Source organism: Lipomyces chichibuensis, assembly GCF_038497645.1.
Source record: "Lipomyces chichibuensis strain CBS 12929 unplaced genomic scaffold V1513scaffold_105, whole genome shotgun sequence".
Lineage (NCBI taxonomy): Eukaryota > Fungi > Ascomycota > Lipomycetes > Lipomycetales > Lipomycetaceae > Lipomyces > Lipomyces chichibuensis.
The window spans coordinates 1-12,674 of record NW_027117557.1 but is presented as its reverse complement, the minus strand read 5'-3'; the positions used below and the strand labels follow the sequence as shown (position 1 = coordinate 12,674).

Here is a 12,674-nt window from a genome sequence, read left to right as displayed (position 1 = left end):
GAAGATTTCTGCACACAGCCACAGTTCAATAGCTCTCGTATTCTCAATATCTCTGTTCGTTCCTGTTCTTACCTCGCTTTATACTGGCGTCATGGCTTATAACTGTTGCGCGTAAGCGGTTGTGGTATGGCCGGCAATAGATCATTAAAGTAGCATATAATGAGTCCCCGACATTCATTGTCATACGTGTAAAATGTGGGAAATTATCTAGTTGAACTGCTGTGTAGAACTTATATCTTGACCAACCTTACATGCCAGTTGTCCGACCTGCAACGCAACTTCCATCTGTCGGCTTATGCAGGACAATCGATCGTGAGCAATTGCAAGCAATATTTCCAGGTATCTATAGGCTAATGGATGTCATTGTGACCTGTGCGTTGTTAAGGCGGTTGACGCGAACAGTTATTGGACGGCACAATATTGTGAGAGGTTGGATGACACATCTATCGCGATTTGCGAGCACGAACAAAGTACTTCCCAATTTATAGCACACCTACTGACCATAATATCACAACGATTTTTTTTCTCTTTAAAATTTATTTCAATTTACAAATTCGACATCTTGAATACTATAAAATGTCAAAATATTCGCGGTTCGATGGTGCGTATAAGAGCGACAAACTCAATCACTGGCTGATAACTGATCGACGGTCGAATACAGAAGACGATTTCTACGACGACGAAGAGGATGACGCCCAAGAAGAAGGTACAGTGTCAGTTGCATCTAATACTTTCGGTGTTCTAATTGTCGTACAGCCCTAAGTCCAGAAGATCGGAGTGCGTAAATTTCGAATATAAATCAAAGAGATCAGATTGAACTGATATATCGACAGAACAAATGGAGGACGCGGTTGCCCAGGTCAAAAGAATATTAAAAGGCACGACAGTCACAGAGGCACAGGTCCGGGACACTGTGTGGAATTACTATTTCGAGGTTGATCAGTCAGTTAAGTTCCTTCGAGGTGAGTGCCAGTACTACATTTCCTGCCATGAAACGCAGTGGAAGCTTATTCGAACTAGATCAACTGAAAAAGCAAGAAAACAAAAAAGGGCAAGCGGGCAAAAGTACTGCACCATCAAAAGGTTTGTTAATTTTCTCACATTTTATGTGTCTTTGAGTCTCCTTGGTAGTGGGTTCTAGTTTATAATACGTTGTCTGTACCAAAGCTTTTCGTGAACGGTCACTATTTGCGGATACAGCTACCTGCAGGCGGGGGACGGGTCATTGTGTCAGCGAAAATATCCGTCTTTCAACACAACCGTCGTCCTCGATATCACAGAGAATACCGCTTGGTTCGAGTTGTCAGTATGGGATATCGGTATTTGATGGAATTCCATGGAGGCTTCCCATGTCGATGAACACGGATATTACGTACTGCGGCCGCCCGCCGCCCAGGATGGGATTACTAGGTGGATCATCAAAGTTGGCGGCACTTGCCAAGGCACGAGCTGTGAAACGGCAACAAGTGAGGGAGCAACAACAGCAGAATCAGCCCATGGAAGATGTGCAGTTAACAATGCCGTCGATCCCGTCAACAGTCTCGCCATCTGGGTCGTCACTCGTTCTAGACACAGCTGTGCTGTCATCGCGGTCCGAAAGCGGGGCATCAGTCGCGAAGCGACTGACCAGTCTCCTTGCAGAACGCAGTCGCGATCGTGGACGCCCGTCTTCCCGTGCAATATCACCCGAGAAGCAGTCCTACCTCCGCCGTACAGGCAGCCACTCTCCGTCCATCTCGTCACATTCGCCGACTGACCTGTCCTCGGCCTCATCGGTGTTCTCCGAAAACATACCTTCAAGCTTTGCAACGTCGTTATGTGACTCGTCCGTCGCTTTATCGGCATCTTCGTCCGCTACATCTCCGTCGTCGTTTCCTGGCGGACTGCGTGGGGATGCGGATGGAAAGACGCATAAGGGGATGAATGCGGATGAGATTTGGAAGCTGATTACTAACAAACCATTCTTTTACCTACCAGTCACCGAAAGACAAGCTGAAGAAATTACAAAGAATTTTGATAAGCCGAGCCCGGATGATATCATCAAAGAGGCACAGGCGACGAAGGGAGGCACTGCTAGTACGTATCGACCGTTTATGTGGCCGGTTAATTGGCTAAACTAAAACTATACTTAGATGCCCCGGCCTCGAAGAAAGTTCAGCCTCAGAAAGGTAGCAATCGAGCTGGGCTTGAGAGAGATATGAAATCGTTGTCCATACTAGATCCCACAGTTAAGGTCCCTCAATCGAAACTGAAGATCAACGTGGTCGAAAAATTTACATCCTCACACAGAAAAGCGCACATCAATTTTGTCGTTGTAGGACACGTCGACGCTGGCAAGAGTACACTTATGGGACGCTTGTTGTACGAGGTGGGAGCCATAGACGAGCGCACTATACAGAAATACAAACGAGATGCGAATAATATTGGTAAAGGCTCGTTTGCGTTTGCCTGGGTCTTGGACCAGAGTGAGGAAGAGCGTGAGCGCGGCGTGACAATGGATGTGGCAATGAATTCGTTTGAGTCGTCAAAAGTTGCTTTTACGATTTTGGATGCGCCTGGACATAAGGATTTTGTGCCGAATATGATTGCCGGGGCATCAGAGGCAGATTGCGCTATACTGGTGATTGATTCGTCACCGAACGCGTTCGAGGCAGGATTTATTCAGTCAGGACAGACAAAGGAGCATGCGCTACTTGTGCGCAGTCTCGGTGTGCAGAGAATTATTGTCGCCATTAATAAGCTTGACAATGCCAGATGGTCCGAATTCCGATTTGACGAGGTAAAGGAGACGTTACTGGCGTTCCTTAGCGCAGCTGGCTTCTCGGAATCGCAGACGACTTTTGTTCCGTGTAGTGGATTATCTGGTGATAATATCGCGACAAGATCTATTCGTCCAGAACTGAGCTGGTACAACGGCCGCAGTTTGCTAGAAGAGCTCGAGAATTTGACAACTGTTGAACGGGACATCGGTGCTCCACTTCAATTGTCGGTCACGGATGTATTCAAAGGAGGCAATTCTTCGAGCGCGATCAGCATCACTGGACGCATCAACGCGGGAAATATCCAGGTTGGAGAAACAGTGGTCGCGGTCCCCAGCAATGAGACGGCTACGATTAAATCTATTGCAATTGCCGACCAGCAAAACGACTGGGCAGTCGCGGGTGACAATGTTCAGATCGCACTAAGTAACATAGACATTGTGCATCTTCGTGCCGGAGATATACTGTGCACGGCATCGAATCCTGTGCAGTGCGCCAAGATCTTTTCGGCACGGATTATTGTTTTCCAGCTACGAATCCCGTTGATTAAAGGGTCAAATATTTTGATTTATCGCGGTCGTACAACTGAGGCAGCTAGGATTTTGAGATTGACTGCTGTTGTGGATAAGAGCACTGGCAAGATTACGAAGAACAAGCCGCGTCATTTGATTAGTGGACAGACCGCGATCGTGGAGTTGGAGGTCATGGGTTCTGGATTCCCGATGGACACATTCAAGGCTAGTAAAGATCTGGGAAGAATTGTCTTGCGGCAGGATGGAGTCACGGTTGCCGCTGGAATAGTTGAGGAGATCCTGTCAGTCAAACATGACGCTACGAGGGATTGAGACATCATTACCACATATTGTAAATATTTCTATGGATCATATTGTACATATTTAGACAAAATGCATTATAATTAATGCATTCTACTAATTCGTCATATTGTCTCGTATTGGTTCCAAAACGGATCAATTTTTATCATGGCGACCTTCTCTTGTCGAATAACGGGTCCTCCATTTTCCAAGTCTATGTACGACAGCTCCGTTAAGCCTAGTTTCTCAATTTGCTTGAGTGCCTTGTGGAAGTTTAAGCCGATCTGGGCAATGCCGTGGCTGTCATCTGACAGGCAGAACTGGCCGCCTTTCTCTAATACGATCTGCTAGTAATTAGCATGTCTTGTGGCATTCGCAGCATCCTACGTCAATTTACCTTGCAGATGTCAGCTCTGGGGTATGGCTCACTCCATCCTTTTCTGATCGCAGCTGAATTGAGTTCAATTAGGCCACCGTATCCAATAATAAAATCCAAATTCCGCTCAACCCGTTCCAATACTTCTGGCCACTGGGAAATAGTTGTTTCGGAATCCTCTACCGAGAACAGTCGTATTAGATCAAAATGCCCAACAATCGGCGGTTTCAAATTGACAACCATGTCATACTGCTCGTCGAAATATGCGCCGTACAGGTCTCGAGGAGTGCCGGCTCCACATTTCCGCATGGCGAGTTCCCACGTCGGTACGTCGAGGTCGATGGGGACTTCCTTGACATGGTGGACTGAGCCGACAAACATGTCGAAATTGTATTTGCTCCTGAGGTTGGCGATTAGGGATTTGAAATCCGGGCGGATGTAATCCGTTTCGCAACCTACTAATAGGGTTATTTGATCAGCGTATTGCGATTGTAGACGCCGGGCATGATGGTAGAATTTGTCGAAATTCGACTCGAGATCGGATATCTGAAGGTGTTTCTACAAACATGCGATTAGAAAAATGCGCGTGCGAAGAAGCTACATGTAACGAGATAGGAAAGATACTTCTTCCGGGTACAGATCAGCTAGATTATCGCGAGGAATATGTTCTGTCAGGCAGTAACTTTTAAACCCCCGTGCGATGGCTTCTTTGACTATATCGTCCAAGTGATCTTTTGCGTGGAGAATATAATCTCCACTGTGTGAATGGTGGGACCGCATTGTTTCCGTATGTATATATGGGGTCTGTAGACTTCCGAGGACTGCAAGGTTAATAGTTAGCCAGTATGATAGGTCAAGGTGTTAAGCCCTGAACATGTTACCCGGACTTTACATACAGCAGCTCAGATACGCCGCAACAACTGTTACCCTCCTTGAATGTTTGTGAAGATCAAAACCGTTGAAGCAGCGACTAAAAAAGCAATGTCGCGAACTTATTCGCGTGGTAACCGTTTTGGACAGTTTGGAATGCATCGGTATGAGGTGTGGTTTCATCTCTTACGTCGAAGAATGCGCTCTGCGCTCTTCAAGGCTTTCAAAAGGTCGAGTACTGCTCCATTTTCAGTTATTTCTATGATGTCACCTACACGGCAAACAATGGCCCCTGAGCGTATGCGATCTTCTACATTGCAGATGTCGATCAAGTTTCTGTACCATAGACTAATTTACTTTACATTATTTGTTTATATAACATGTGAATCCTGCTAGATGTTAAAGGGTACTTACTATTCTCCGAGGTAGGGAATTGGCCAATGTCGTCTTAAGCTCTCGTCGAAGTCAATTAATTGACGCAAAACCCACCGTCGAAGCTTCGAAGACTAACGTCACGTTTTCCGCGGCCAATTTGAATTAGAGGTTTCGCTCCCGTGAACAACCCTACGGCGACGAATCCGGAAGGACCCTCGGATGAAATCTCGCGCTCCTTTTCGCCGAGCTGGGTTGATTTCGCCGTACCTTCGGAGGGTATCCGGTGGAAGCTCGACGTCTAAACCAGAGCAGTAGCGCCAAAATTGATACTAACGATCTGGCTTAATCCCGTCGGACTCTGGGGAATAATTATTAGAAACAGCAGTGTACGCATGGCACTGGAATGCGATTTTAGTAGGAGAGTTGGGTTTGGGTCCTAGAATTAATACTGGTACGCAGGGAGTGGTGGGGGTAACGTATCCAACCAGGGACGAGAAGGCTTGCTCTTTCAAGCGATAATCGACTGCCACGTGCGGCGGTCCTACTTTTTTGGTATGTGTAACGAGCATCCGCGATATCTACAGCGACGCAATGTTCAGTCTCTTGCAGACAGAGAGAATGTTGTGTCGACGACATCATTAAGTGGTTTGGCCGCTTCACTAAGTTGAAGATAATGGGATATTTTTGAGACGTGCGAGGGCCCGGGCCAGGGCCAAGGGACGATTGTGCAGTAGTACAGGCATTAGTGTGCGCCAAGGCGCTGTCATAATCACCGTGTACAGGTGCAGTTAGGCTGCAGCTTTGCCTTTGTGCTCTTTCTTCCCCGCTATGAGTCCAGTATTTGATAGTGCGGATTTTGTCGTCGACGTGGTCCAAGGCGTGCTCCCTTTCCGAGTTCCCCCCGTTCCCACTTCTCGGAGATGAGGATCGCGCTTGAAAGTTTCGTTCGCTGTTACAAAAACTAACGGTGATCGGGACGGCGGAACTTGAGCTTAGCCGTCAGCTTAAAGTGGTCATCGCATGGTGGCTCGCGTTGCAGGCACATATAAAGGGTTAGGGTATATCAGACGAGCCGCGCTGCCAAATTAGCACGTCAGGCTCTAGCGGGGAGATTGACTCCGTCTTACTTGGACTTCCCCACGCAAAAGAAGAAGTATCCCCTAAATCGTGGGAGATTCCGGCTTTCCGGCCTCTTAATCTCGTACGCTCCATCTCGCGTGCGTGCCGCGTGTCTTTGTGTTCTTCTCTATATCTATCTAGCTCGTCGCCATCTTTTTAACATCTTTGATCTCGACTTGATCAGAATACTAGCTCAAGCAGCACTCTTCCCTATAGAGATTTAACCCACCTGTATTCTGACCCCCTGTGCCCATTCTTCTTACGACACGGTGAGTGTTGCAAGCAACACTCATATCCTCGTGTCTGATCTACTGTCGCCAGTCACTGCCCCATGGCACCCTCTGACGGCGATGCGATCGCATCTAACGGGGGACCCTTATCGGTCTCGCGTTCAACTTCTATTTCATCTTCCGATTCTGCCCATTCGTCTACATCCTCAGAAGTCGTGATAATGTCGGATAACATATATGCACAATCTTCTGACGAATCACCAATATTGTTTGTTCGCGCGCTCTACAACTACACGTCCGACGAGCCGAACTCACTCTCATTCAAAAAGGGGGACGTGATATCAGTTTGCTTACAACTTGACACGGGCTGGTGGGATGGCCAGCTCGGCGAAAATAGAGGTTGGTTTCCCAGCAACTACTGCGAGGTCATAGATGTGCACGACTTGAGTGAGGATATTATTGCATCCTGTCGCTTGTATAACGACGAACATGTTGACGAGGATGACGATGAGGAACGACAACCATCACCACTCACCATTAGTCTCTCCAACGTTGACCAATTTTTGGATTCAGATACTCGACGGTCGAAACCACCAACATTATCTCAAACGCAAACAAGGCCTAGTGTGACACTGGAATCGTCGACGTCGTTCTCATCACATGTATGCCTCTCTGGGCAGTTCGTTATGTCATACTGCGACTAACAATTATCCAGCATTCCTCAGCTGACACTGTATTGCCCCGAGCCTCCATCGCTAGTCTGACGCTCTCGGAACTCCGCCACGGATTAACATGGGACGATATCCAGGCTGCCGTTATCTCCACAGTCGAGCGACTTCTAGAAGTTCTTCGGTCCTACCAAAAGTCCGACTATCGTGACCGTGTCAATGATTTATTAGATTGTCTTTCAGCTGTAATGACTGGCGCCGGATTTCCGGGCTTCGCTGTTGGCCCAGCAGACACGCAGTATCATCATGCCTTTCGACAGCTCATGGCTGCTCTTGGTCGTCTAGAACTTTCAGCCGAGTTAGCGTCGGCGACGGATTCCACGCAAAGCGATCATGAATGTGAAGCTGAATGTGAACGAATAATAGCTGCTACGGCACGATTTGTCTTGGTGGCCCGGCATGATCGACCAGAGCCAGTGACAAGGCTTTTGCCTGGATTTGTCGATAAAGCTAACGTCGGCGGCAACTGGACTGGCAACGGGGTGCTCTCGCCGGCCTCCTCTCTCTCGCCGCTCTCGTCTACTTCCAACTCCTCGTTCGACAATTTCTGGGGCTGTCAACGCAATCGCGAAAATTCAACTGTATCGTTAATGTCGTTGGATGACCAGTTTCTCGATTACGTTGAAAATGAGCGCTCTACTATCACCAACGTCGCACGAGATATACTTCGATTTTTGGAGCAACCGTACGCGAAGTCGTCAGATGAAGATATACTAATGGAGAAGGCTTTACGGACCATGGACCTTGTACGGACGTTTCTGGCATCCCTGGAATCGACCGACCTGACGCCACTGTCAAAACCAGTGTCGCCGACTGTTAGCGACTTTCGAGCTAAAAAGCAAATTTTGTATGATGCCATGGCCGGATTTGTACTCGAGACACAGAATATCACATTGCTAACCGATCCTGCACCATCGCTGATGCGAATTCAGCGCCTTCGCAACGCTGTTAAGGAGGTTGATGCATCGGTGCAGGCGATGATGCTGGTAATTCAATTACTTGTTCAAGAAAAGGAGCTCAGGGATCTCAAGGGCCCCCATGCTATACTTTCACCGCAAATTATTCACGGTCAGCAGCGATCGAGCATCAGGGCTCCGCAACCCGAAATGTCGTACTTTGCTAACCTTGGCGAGGATGAACGAGATCAGACGAGTCGGGATCCTACTCCATCTGGTAACGTCATTAGTGGTGCAAACAAGAGCGGCATGAAGGTCAGGCAATTCTTTGGCCATGAGCCGCCTTATGGGAGTGTTGCGTACGCTCGGGACGGACGAAACGTGACGCCGTGGTATTTAGAAAATGAACACGAGGACGAGCTAGTTTATGATGCAAAGGGCAGCGTCAAGGGTGGTGCTTTGGTCGCACTTATGGAGAGGCTGACGAGACACGACTTTTTGGATACGTCATTTAATACGACGTTCTTGCTCACATACCGGAGTTTCACAACATCTCGGACGTTCTTTGAAATGCTTATTGCTCGATTCACGATTCAACCGCCCGACGGACTATCAGACGAAGAGTTTGAGGAATGGCTTGATCGCAAGCAAAAGCCAATACGGCTACGTGTTTTCAACATCCTCAAGATCTGGTTGGAGCAGTATTGGGACGACCCATCAGATGAATCTGATGCTGATGCGGCTATGTCCCGTGATATTCTTTCGTCATTGGCTGCATTTGCAACGCAGCTCATACAGCAGGTCTTTCCAGGAGCTGGTGCGCTCGCAAAGATCGTTCTGCAAAGGCAACAGGGCCGCGATGTATCGAAACGCCTTATTCTCAATCTTGGTGTGTCAGTTCCACCGCCTATCTTACCAAAGCGCGGTTTGAAGAAACTGAAGTTCACGTATATCGACGCTCTCGAGTTTGCTCGGCAGCTCACAATCATAGAGTCGGAGTTGTACAACCGAATTAGACCGTTAGAGTGCCTTAACCGAGCATGGAGCGCCAAGCGTAACAGTTCAGTAAGCTCCAATGGATCGAGCAACGCAGCTGCACCGGCGGAGAATATCAAGTCTCTGATTATATATTCCAATCAGTTAACGAATTGGACGGCTCAGGCTGCACTTACGCAGACTGATTTGAAGAAGCGTGTTAATGTTATCAAACACCTCATATCTGTCGCGGAGGTAAGTGCCCCTGTTTATTTATTCCTTTCAATTTGATCTTAACTGCGGCTTAGAAATGCCGACAACTTAACAACTTCTCGTCCATGACTGCTATCATCTCTGCTTTATATTCAGCCACTATTCACCGACTCAACCGCACTTGGGAACAAGTCCCTCACAGATCACAAGTTATGTTGGACAACATGAACCGTCTAATGAATTCCAGTCGAAACTTTGGAGAATACCGTGCAATGCTGCACTTGGTCAACCCGCCATGTGTCCCCTTCCTCGGCGTGTACCTCACCGACCTGACGTTTATCGAAGATGGAAACACCGATATGCTCCTTAACCAAGCTAGCGACGCGCAAATGATCAATTTCTCTAAGCGTGCTAAGTCCGCTGAAGTCATCCGCGAGATACAGCAGTACCAATCAGTTCCGTACGCTTTGGCACCGGTTCCAGAGTTACAAGAAATGATAAAGAATGGTCTCGCGAACGCGCCGCCTATCGAGACTTTGTACGATATGTCGTTGAGCATCGAACCGCGTGAACGCGGCGACGATGACAAGATTTCAAGGTTGTTGCAGGATAGCGGTTTCCTATGAATTTGATAGTTTGCGAGATTGTGATACAATTTTTTTGGCATGGCATTGTTATATTTCACTTACTGTTGCCTTTGCATTGTTTGTTGGAGTCGGAGGCTAGTCTTTGGAATTTTGATGGTGTTTTAGGTTAATTTGAGGGTTATGTTAGGATTATATCATATGCATATGCCGCGTTAGTACTAAATACAGGATTTGGATATCATATAGTTCAGTGCGATATAACGAATGGCGATGGTTCAAGCCGCTAATAACAGTTATGATGGTACTGTTGGCAGTTTTATGCTCCATATAAATGTCTGTTTGATCATTCCGACTGGTCTGTAAAGTGTAGCGCCTATGTTTTGCCCACCGCAGAACGTGCGGCTCACACAGGAAGACTAATCGTAATGGTTCTCAGTACGCCCTTGAAGTTCCGCCATGACGCGCCTCAATCTTCTTCAGCTCTTTCGCCATTTGGGCAATATAGCTGGCAAGCGACAATCTGGCAACAATGAGTGGGACACAGGACCTAGGCGATATTCTCTCGAGCCTGAAATCTCACGATCCGACGTCGCAGTCCAAAGCGCAAGCGGTCCTGCAATTCGCCTCGCTCCTCCAAGACGAAGCTAGCAATGACATAACACGACGTGAGCTGGAGATATATCTTCGTAACCTTCTCAAGTCTAAATCCACATATGCACTGGCATTTGCAATAATGACGTCGTTGTTCCACATTAACGTTGGGATCGCGAGCGAGATATTCATGAGCTCGTCACGTCAGGTTAATGAGTTTATTTCCGGGGAAATGCTAGGGGATACCGATGTGACTGAATGGTTTCTAGAGATGCTATCTGCGGCGTGTGCGGATAAACTGTGCCGTACGGAGGTGGAAACTAAATACCGGATGGTAATAGTCAGGGCCGTTAAAAATAATGACAGTAGCCAAAGCTCGAGGGCGCTTGCTGCTTCGATTCTCGTGAAGTTGGCCGCGATCCCGAAACCTCCGCCGGTACAAAGTCCAGCCACGACTGTGCCTGATGAAGCAGGAGTAGATGTGGATTCCTTGGCGGATATGCTACGCGCGATTGTGGTCGACAAGCGAGATGATAGCACTACTTTTGCGAATGCGTTGGAGGGACTTACGTATTCCAGTCTTAACGTGTCAGTTAAAGAGATGCTGGCGCGCGATAAGGATTGCCTAAAAGTGCTACTGGACGTATTGAAGGAGAGAGCTCCTACTGTTGCACCACCGTCCGTGATCTACGGCGTCCTAACAATTTTGTCAAATCTGACCGCCTATCCCGCTTTGCAAACAAAAGAGGGAACACAGATCAAGAAATTAAGATCCTATGCGAATGCTGGGAAAGGAGCTAATGACACCGAAGAGAAGCCGGAAGCAATTACAAGGCGATGCAAAGTGTTGCTTGATATGAACATCATATCGTCGCTTGCGGCGTGCGCGCCGTCGGCCACGATTAACGGCCAGATTGGTATTGGAGCAATATTAAAAGCTCTCGCCACAGAAAAGCAGCACAGAGTACTTATTGTACAGCAAGGCGGAATTTCCGTTGTCCTCGCCGTTCTTCAACCAAAACCGCCCCCATCGTCGTCAACTTTCAAAGTCAATACACAAAGTACGACCAACACCGCCGCCATTTCGGCACTATCGAAACTGCTCATATCAGTCAATCCCTCGCATGCATTTTCATCTCGACATTCACCATCCGTCGCTATTCGTCCGCTATTATCTCAGATCGACGCCAATCTGGAAGAAGTCACATTATTGGATGAGTTTGAATCACTGCTTGCGCTTACAAATCTGGCGTCAATGGACGCCAAAGGCATCTCAGACAACATCGTCTCCCAGGGATGGTCTAAAATTGAGAATCTCATGTTAGCCGATAACCCCATGATCCAGCGCGCAGCGACAGAATTGGTGTGTAATCTAGTTGCTACCCCCGCCGGTGCCGCGAAATATCTGGACAGAGACGATAAGGCTTACACGAATCGATTACGTGTCTTGGTAGCGCTTATGGATGCCGAGGATCTAAAGACACGTAGCGCGGCATCTGGTGCTCTGGCGATTTTGTCGGAATGGGGACCGGGGGGTGATGTATTGGCAAAGGATGAAAGGAGTTTAAAAGGTATTTTAAGAGTACTTGCTGAAGAGGAGGACGGGGGAATATTACTTCGTGGGGCAGCGTGTTTGAATAACATATTATGTGGTGCGGCTCCTGAATCAGATGCGGCACGCGAGGTAGCGAAATTGGGTGGATTTGATGCCATTAAGAAGGCATTGGTTAAAGGGAAGACGGATCCGCAGCTCACCAACTTGCTCCGTGATTCGGCGATGAGAATTAAGTCGGCGCAGTAGTAGTATGAGACATGAATCATAAAGCATTACATTTTTGTATATAGTCTGTATCATACAAAACCATTGGGATTCAAATGTGAACATTTGATCTCCACGAACTAGGTAGCTAGCTTAAGTAGGTCTCGCAAGCTCTGAGATGCAAGTTGATGCTGCAGTGGAGCCTTACGCTTCATCTCATGGGAAATCTCAAATACTTGTGGGTTGCGACGGCCGTAATCAAATATGAGACTATCAAGTGGAATAAAGATACGTACAAGACAAGATGTATAGCGTGTTGAACGATCACAAGATTCGCCTTCAGATTCCACGCTACAGACGTCCGTACGCGTATGGTGATCCGAA

At 47.7% G+C, this 12,674-nt stretch overlaps 4 protein-coding genes across 4 annotated transcripts; 3 read left to right on the top strand and 1 right to left on the bottom strand.

The window, feature by feature from the left end:
- Window positions 1-838: 838 nt before the first annotated feature.
- On the top strand, window positions 839-3,604 carry V1513DRAFT_386623 (uncharacterized protein; the record flags this gene model as incomplete). Its single annotated transcript, XM_066895269.1, has 4 exons — window positions 839-962; window positions 1,021-1,083; window positions 1,168-2,076; window positions 2,133-3,604. 4 exons carry the CDS (start codon window positions 839-841, stop codon window positions 3,602-3,604), a joined length of 2,568 nt encoding a protein of 855 aa, XP_066750320.1.
- A 2-nt stretch (window positions 3,605-3,606) lies between these two features.
- V1513DRAFT_407114 (polymerase/histidinol phosphatase-like protein) lies at window positions 3,607-4,764 on the bottom strand. Its single transcript, XM_066895647.1, has 3 exons — window positions 4,572-4,764; window positions 3,969-4,505; window positions 3,607-3,915 (listed from the first exon to the last, which is right to left on the bottom strand). The coding sequence occupies exons 1-3, from the start codon at window positions 4,725-4,727 to the stop codon at window positions 3,697-3,699; spliced, it is 912 nt and encodes a 303-aa protein (XP_066750319.1). The 5' UTR covers window positions 4,728-4,764; the 3' UTR covers window positions 3,607-3,696.
- Window positions 4,765-6,523: 1,759 nt separating this feature from the next.
- Window positions 6,524-10,054, top strand: V1513DRAFT_27867 (ras guanine nucleotide exchange factor domain-containing protein). Its single transcript, XM_066894573.1, has 3 exons — window positions 6,524-7,203; window positions 7,257-9,395; window positions 9,449-10,054. The coding sequence occupies exons 1-3, from the start codon at window positions 6,643-6,645 to the stop codon at window positions 9,977-9,979; spliced, it is 3,231 nt and encodes a 1,076-aa protein (XP_066750318.1). The 5' UTR covers window positions 6,524-6,642; the 3' UTR covers window positions 9,980-10,054.
- Window positions 10,055-10,393: 339 nt separating this feature from the next.
- On the top strand, window positions 10,394-12,674 carry V1513DRAFT_455350 (armadillo-type protein). The gene has a single exon (XM_066899486.1). It carries the CDS (start codon window positions 10,470-10,472, stop codon window positions 12,330-12,332), a length of 1,863 nt encoding a protein of 620 aa, XP_066750317.1. The 5' UTR covers window positions 10,394-10,469; the 3' UTR covers window positions 12,333-12,674.

Excerpts from the sequence above, each read along its gene's own strand:
- V1513DRAFT_407114 (XM_066895647.1), bottom strand. The coding sequence starts at position 4,727 with ATGCGGTCCCACCATTCACACAGTGGAGATTATATTCTCCACGCAAAA. Across the intron at positions 4,506-4,571 it reads CTGATCTGTACCCGGAAGAA|AAACACCTTCAGATATCCGA; the intron begins GTATCTTTCCTA and ends GCATGTTTGTAG. Across the intron at positions 3,916-3,968 it reads CCAGAGCTGACATCTGCAAG|ATCGTATTAGAGAAAGGCGG; the intron begins GTAAATTGACGT and ends AATTACTAGCAG.
- V1513DRAFT_27867 (XM_066894573.1), top strand. The coding sequence starts at position 6,643 with ATGGCACCCTCTGACGGCGATGCGATCGCATCTAACGGGGGACCCTTA. Across the intron at positions 7,204-7,256 it reads CGACGTCGTTCTCATCACAT|CATTCCTCAGCTGACACTGT; the intron begins GTATGCCTCTCT and ends ACAATTATCCAG. Across the intron at positions 9,396-9,448 it reads ACCTCATATCTGTCGCGGAG|AAATGCCGACAACTTAACAA; the intron begins GTAAGTGCCCCT and ends ACTGCGGCTTAG.
- V1513DRAFT_455350 (XM_066899486.1), top strand. The coding sequence starts at position 10,470 with ATGAGTGGGACACAGGACCTAGGCGATATTCTCTCGAGCCTGAAATCT.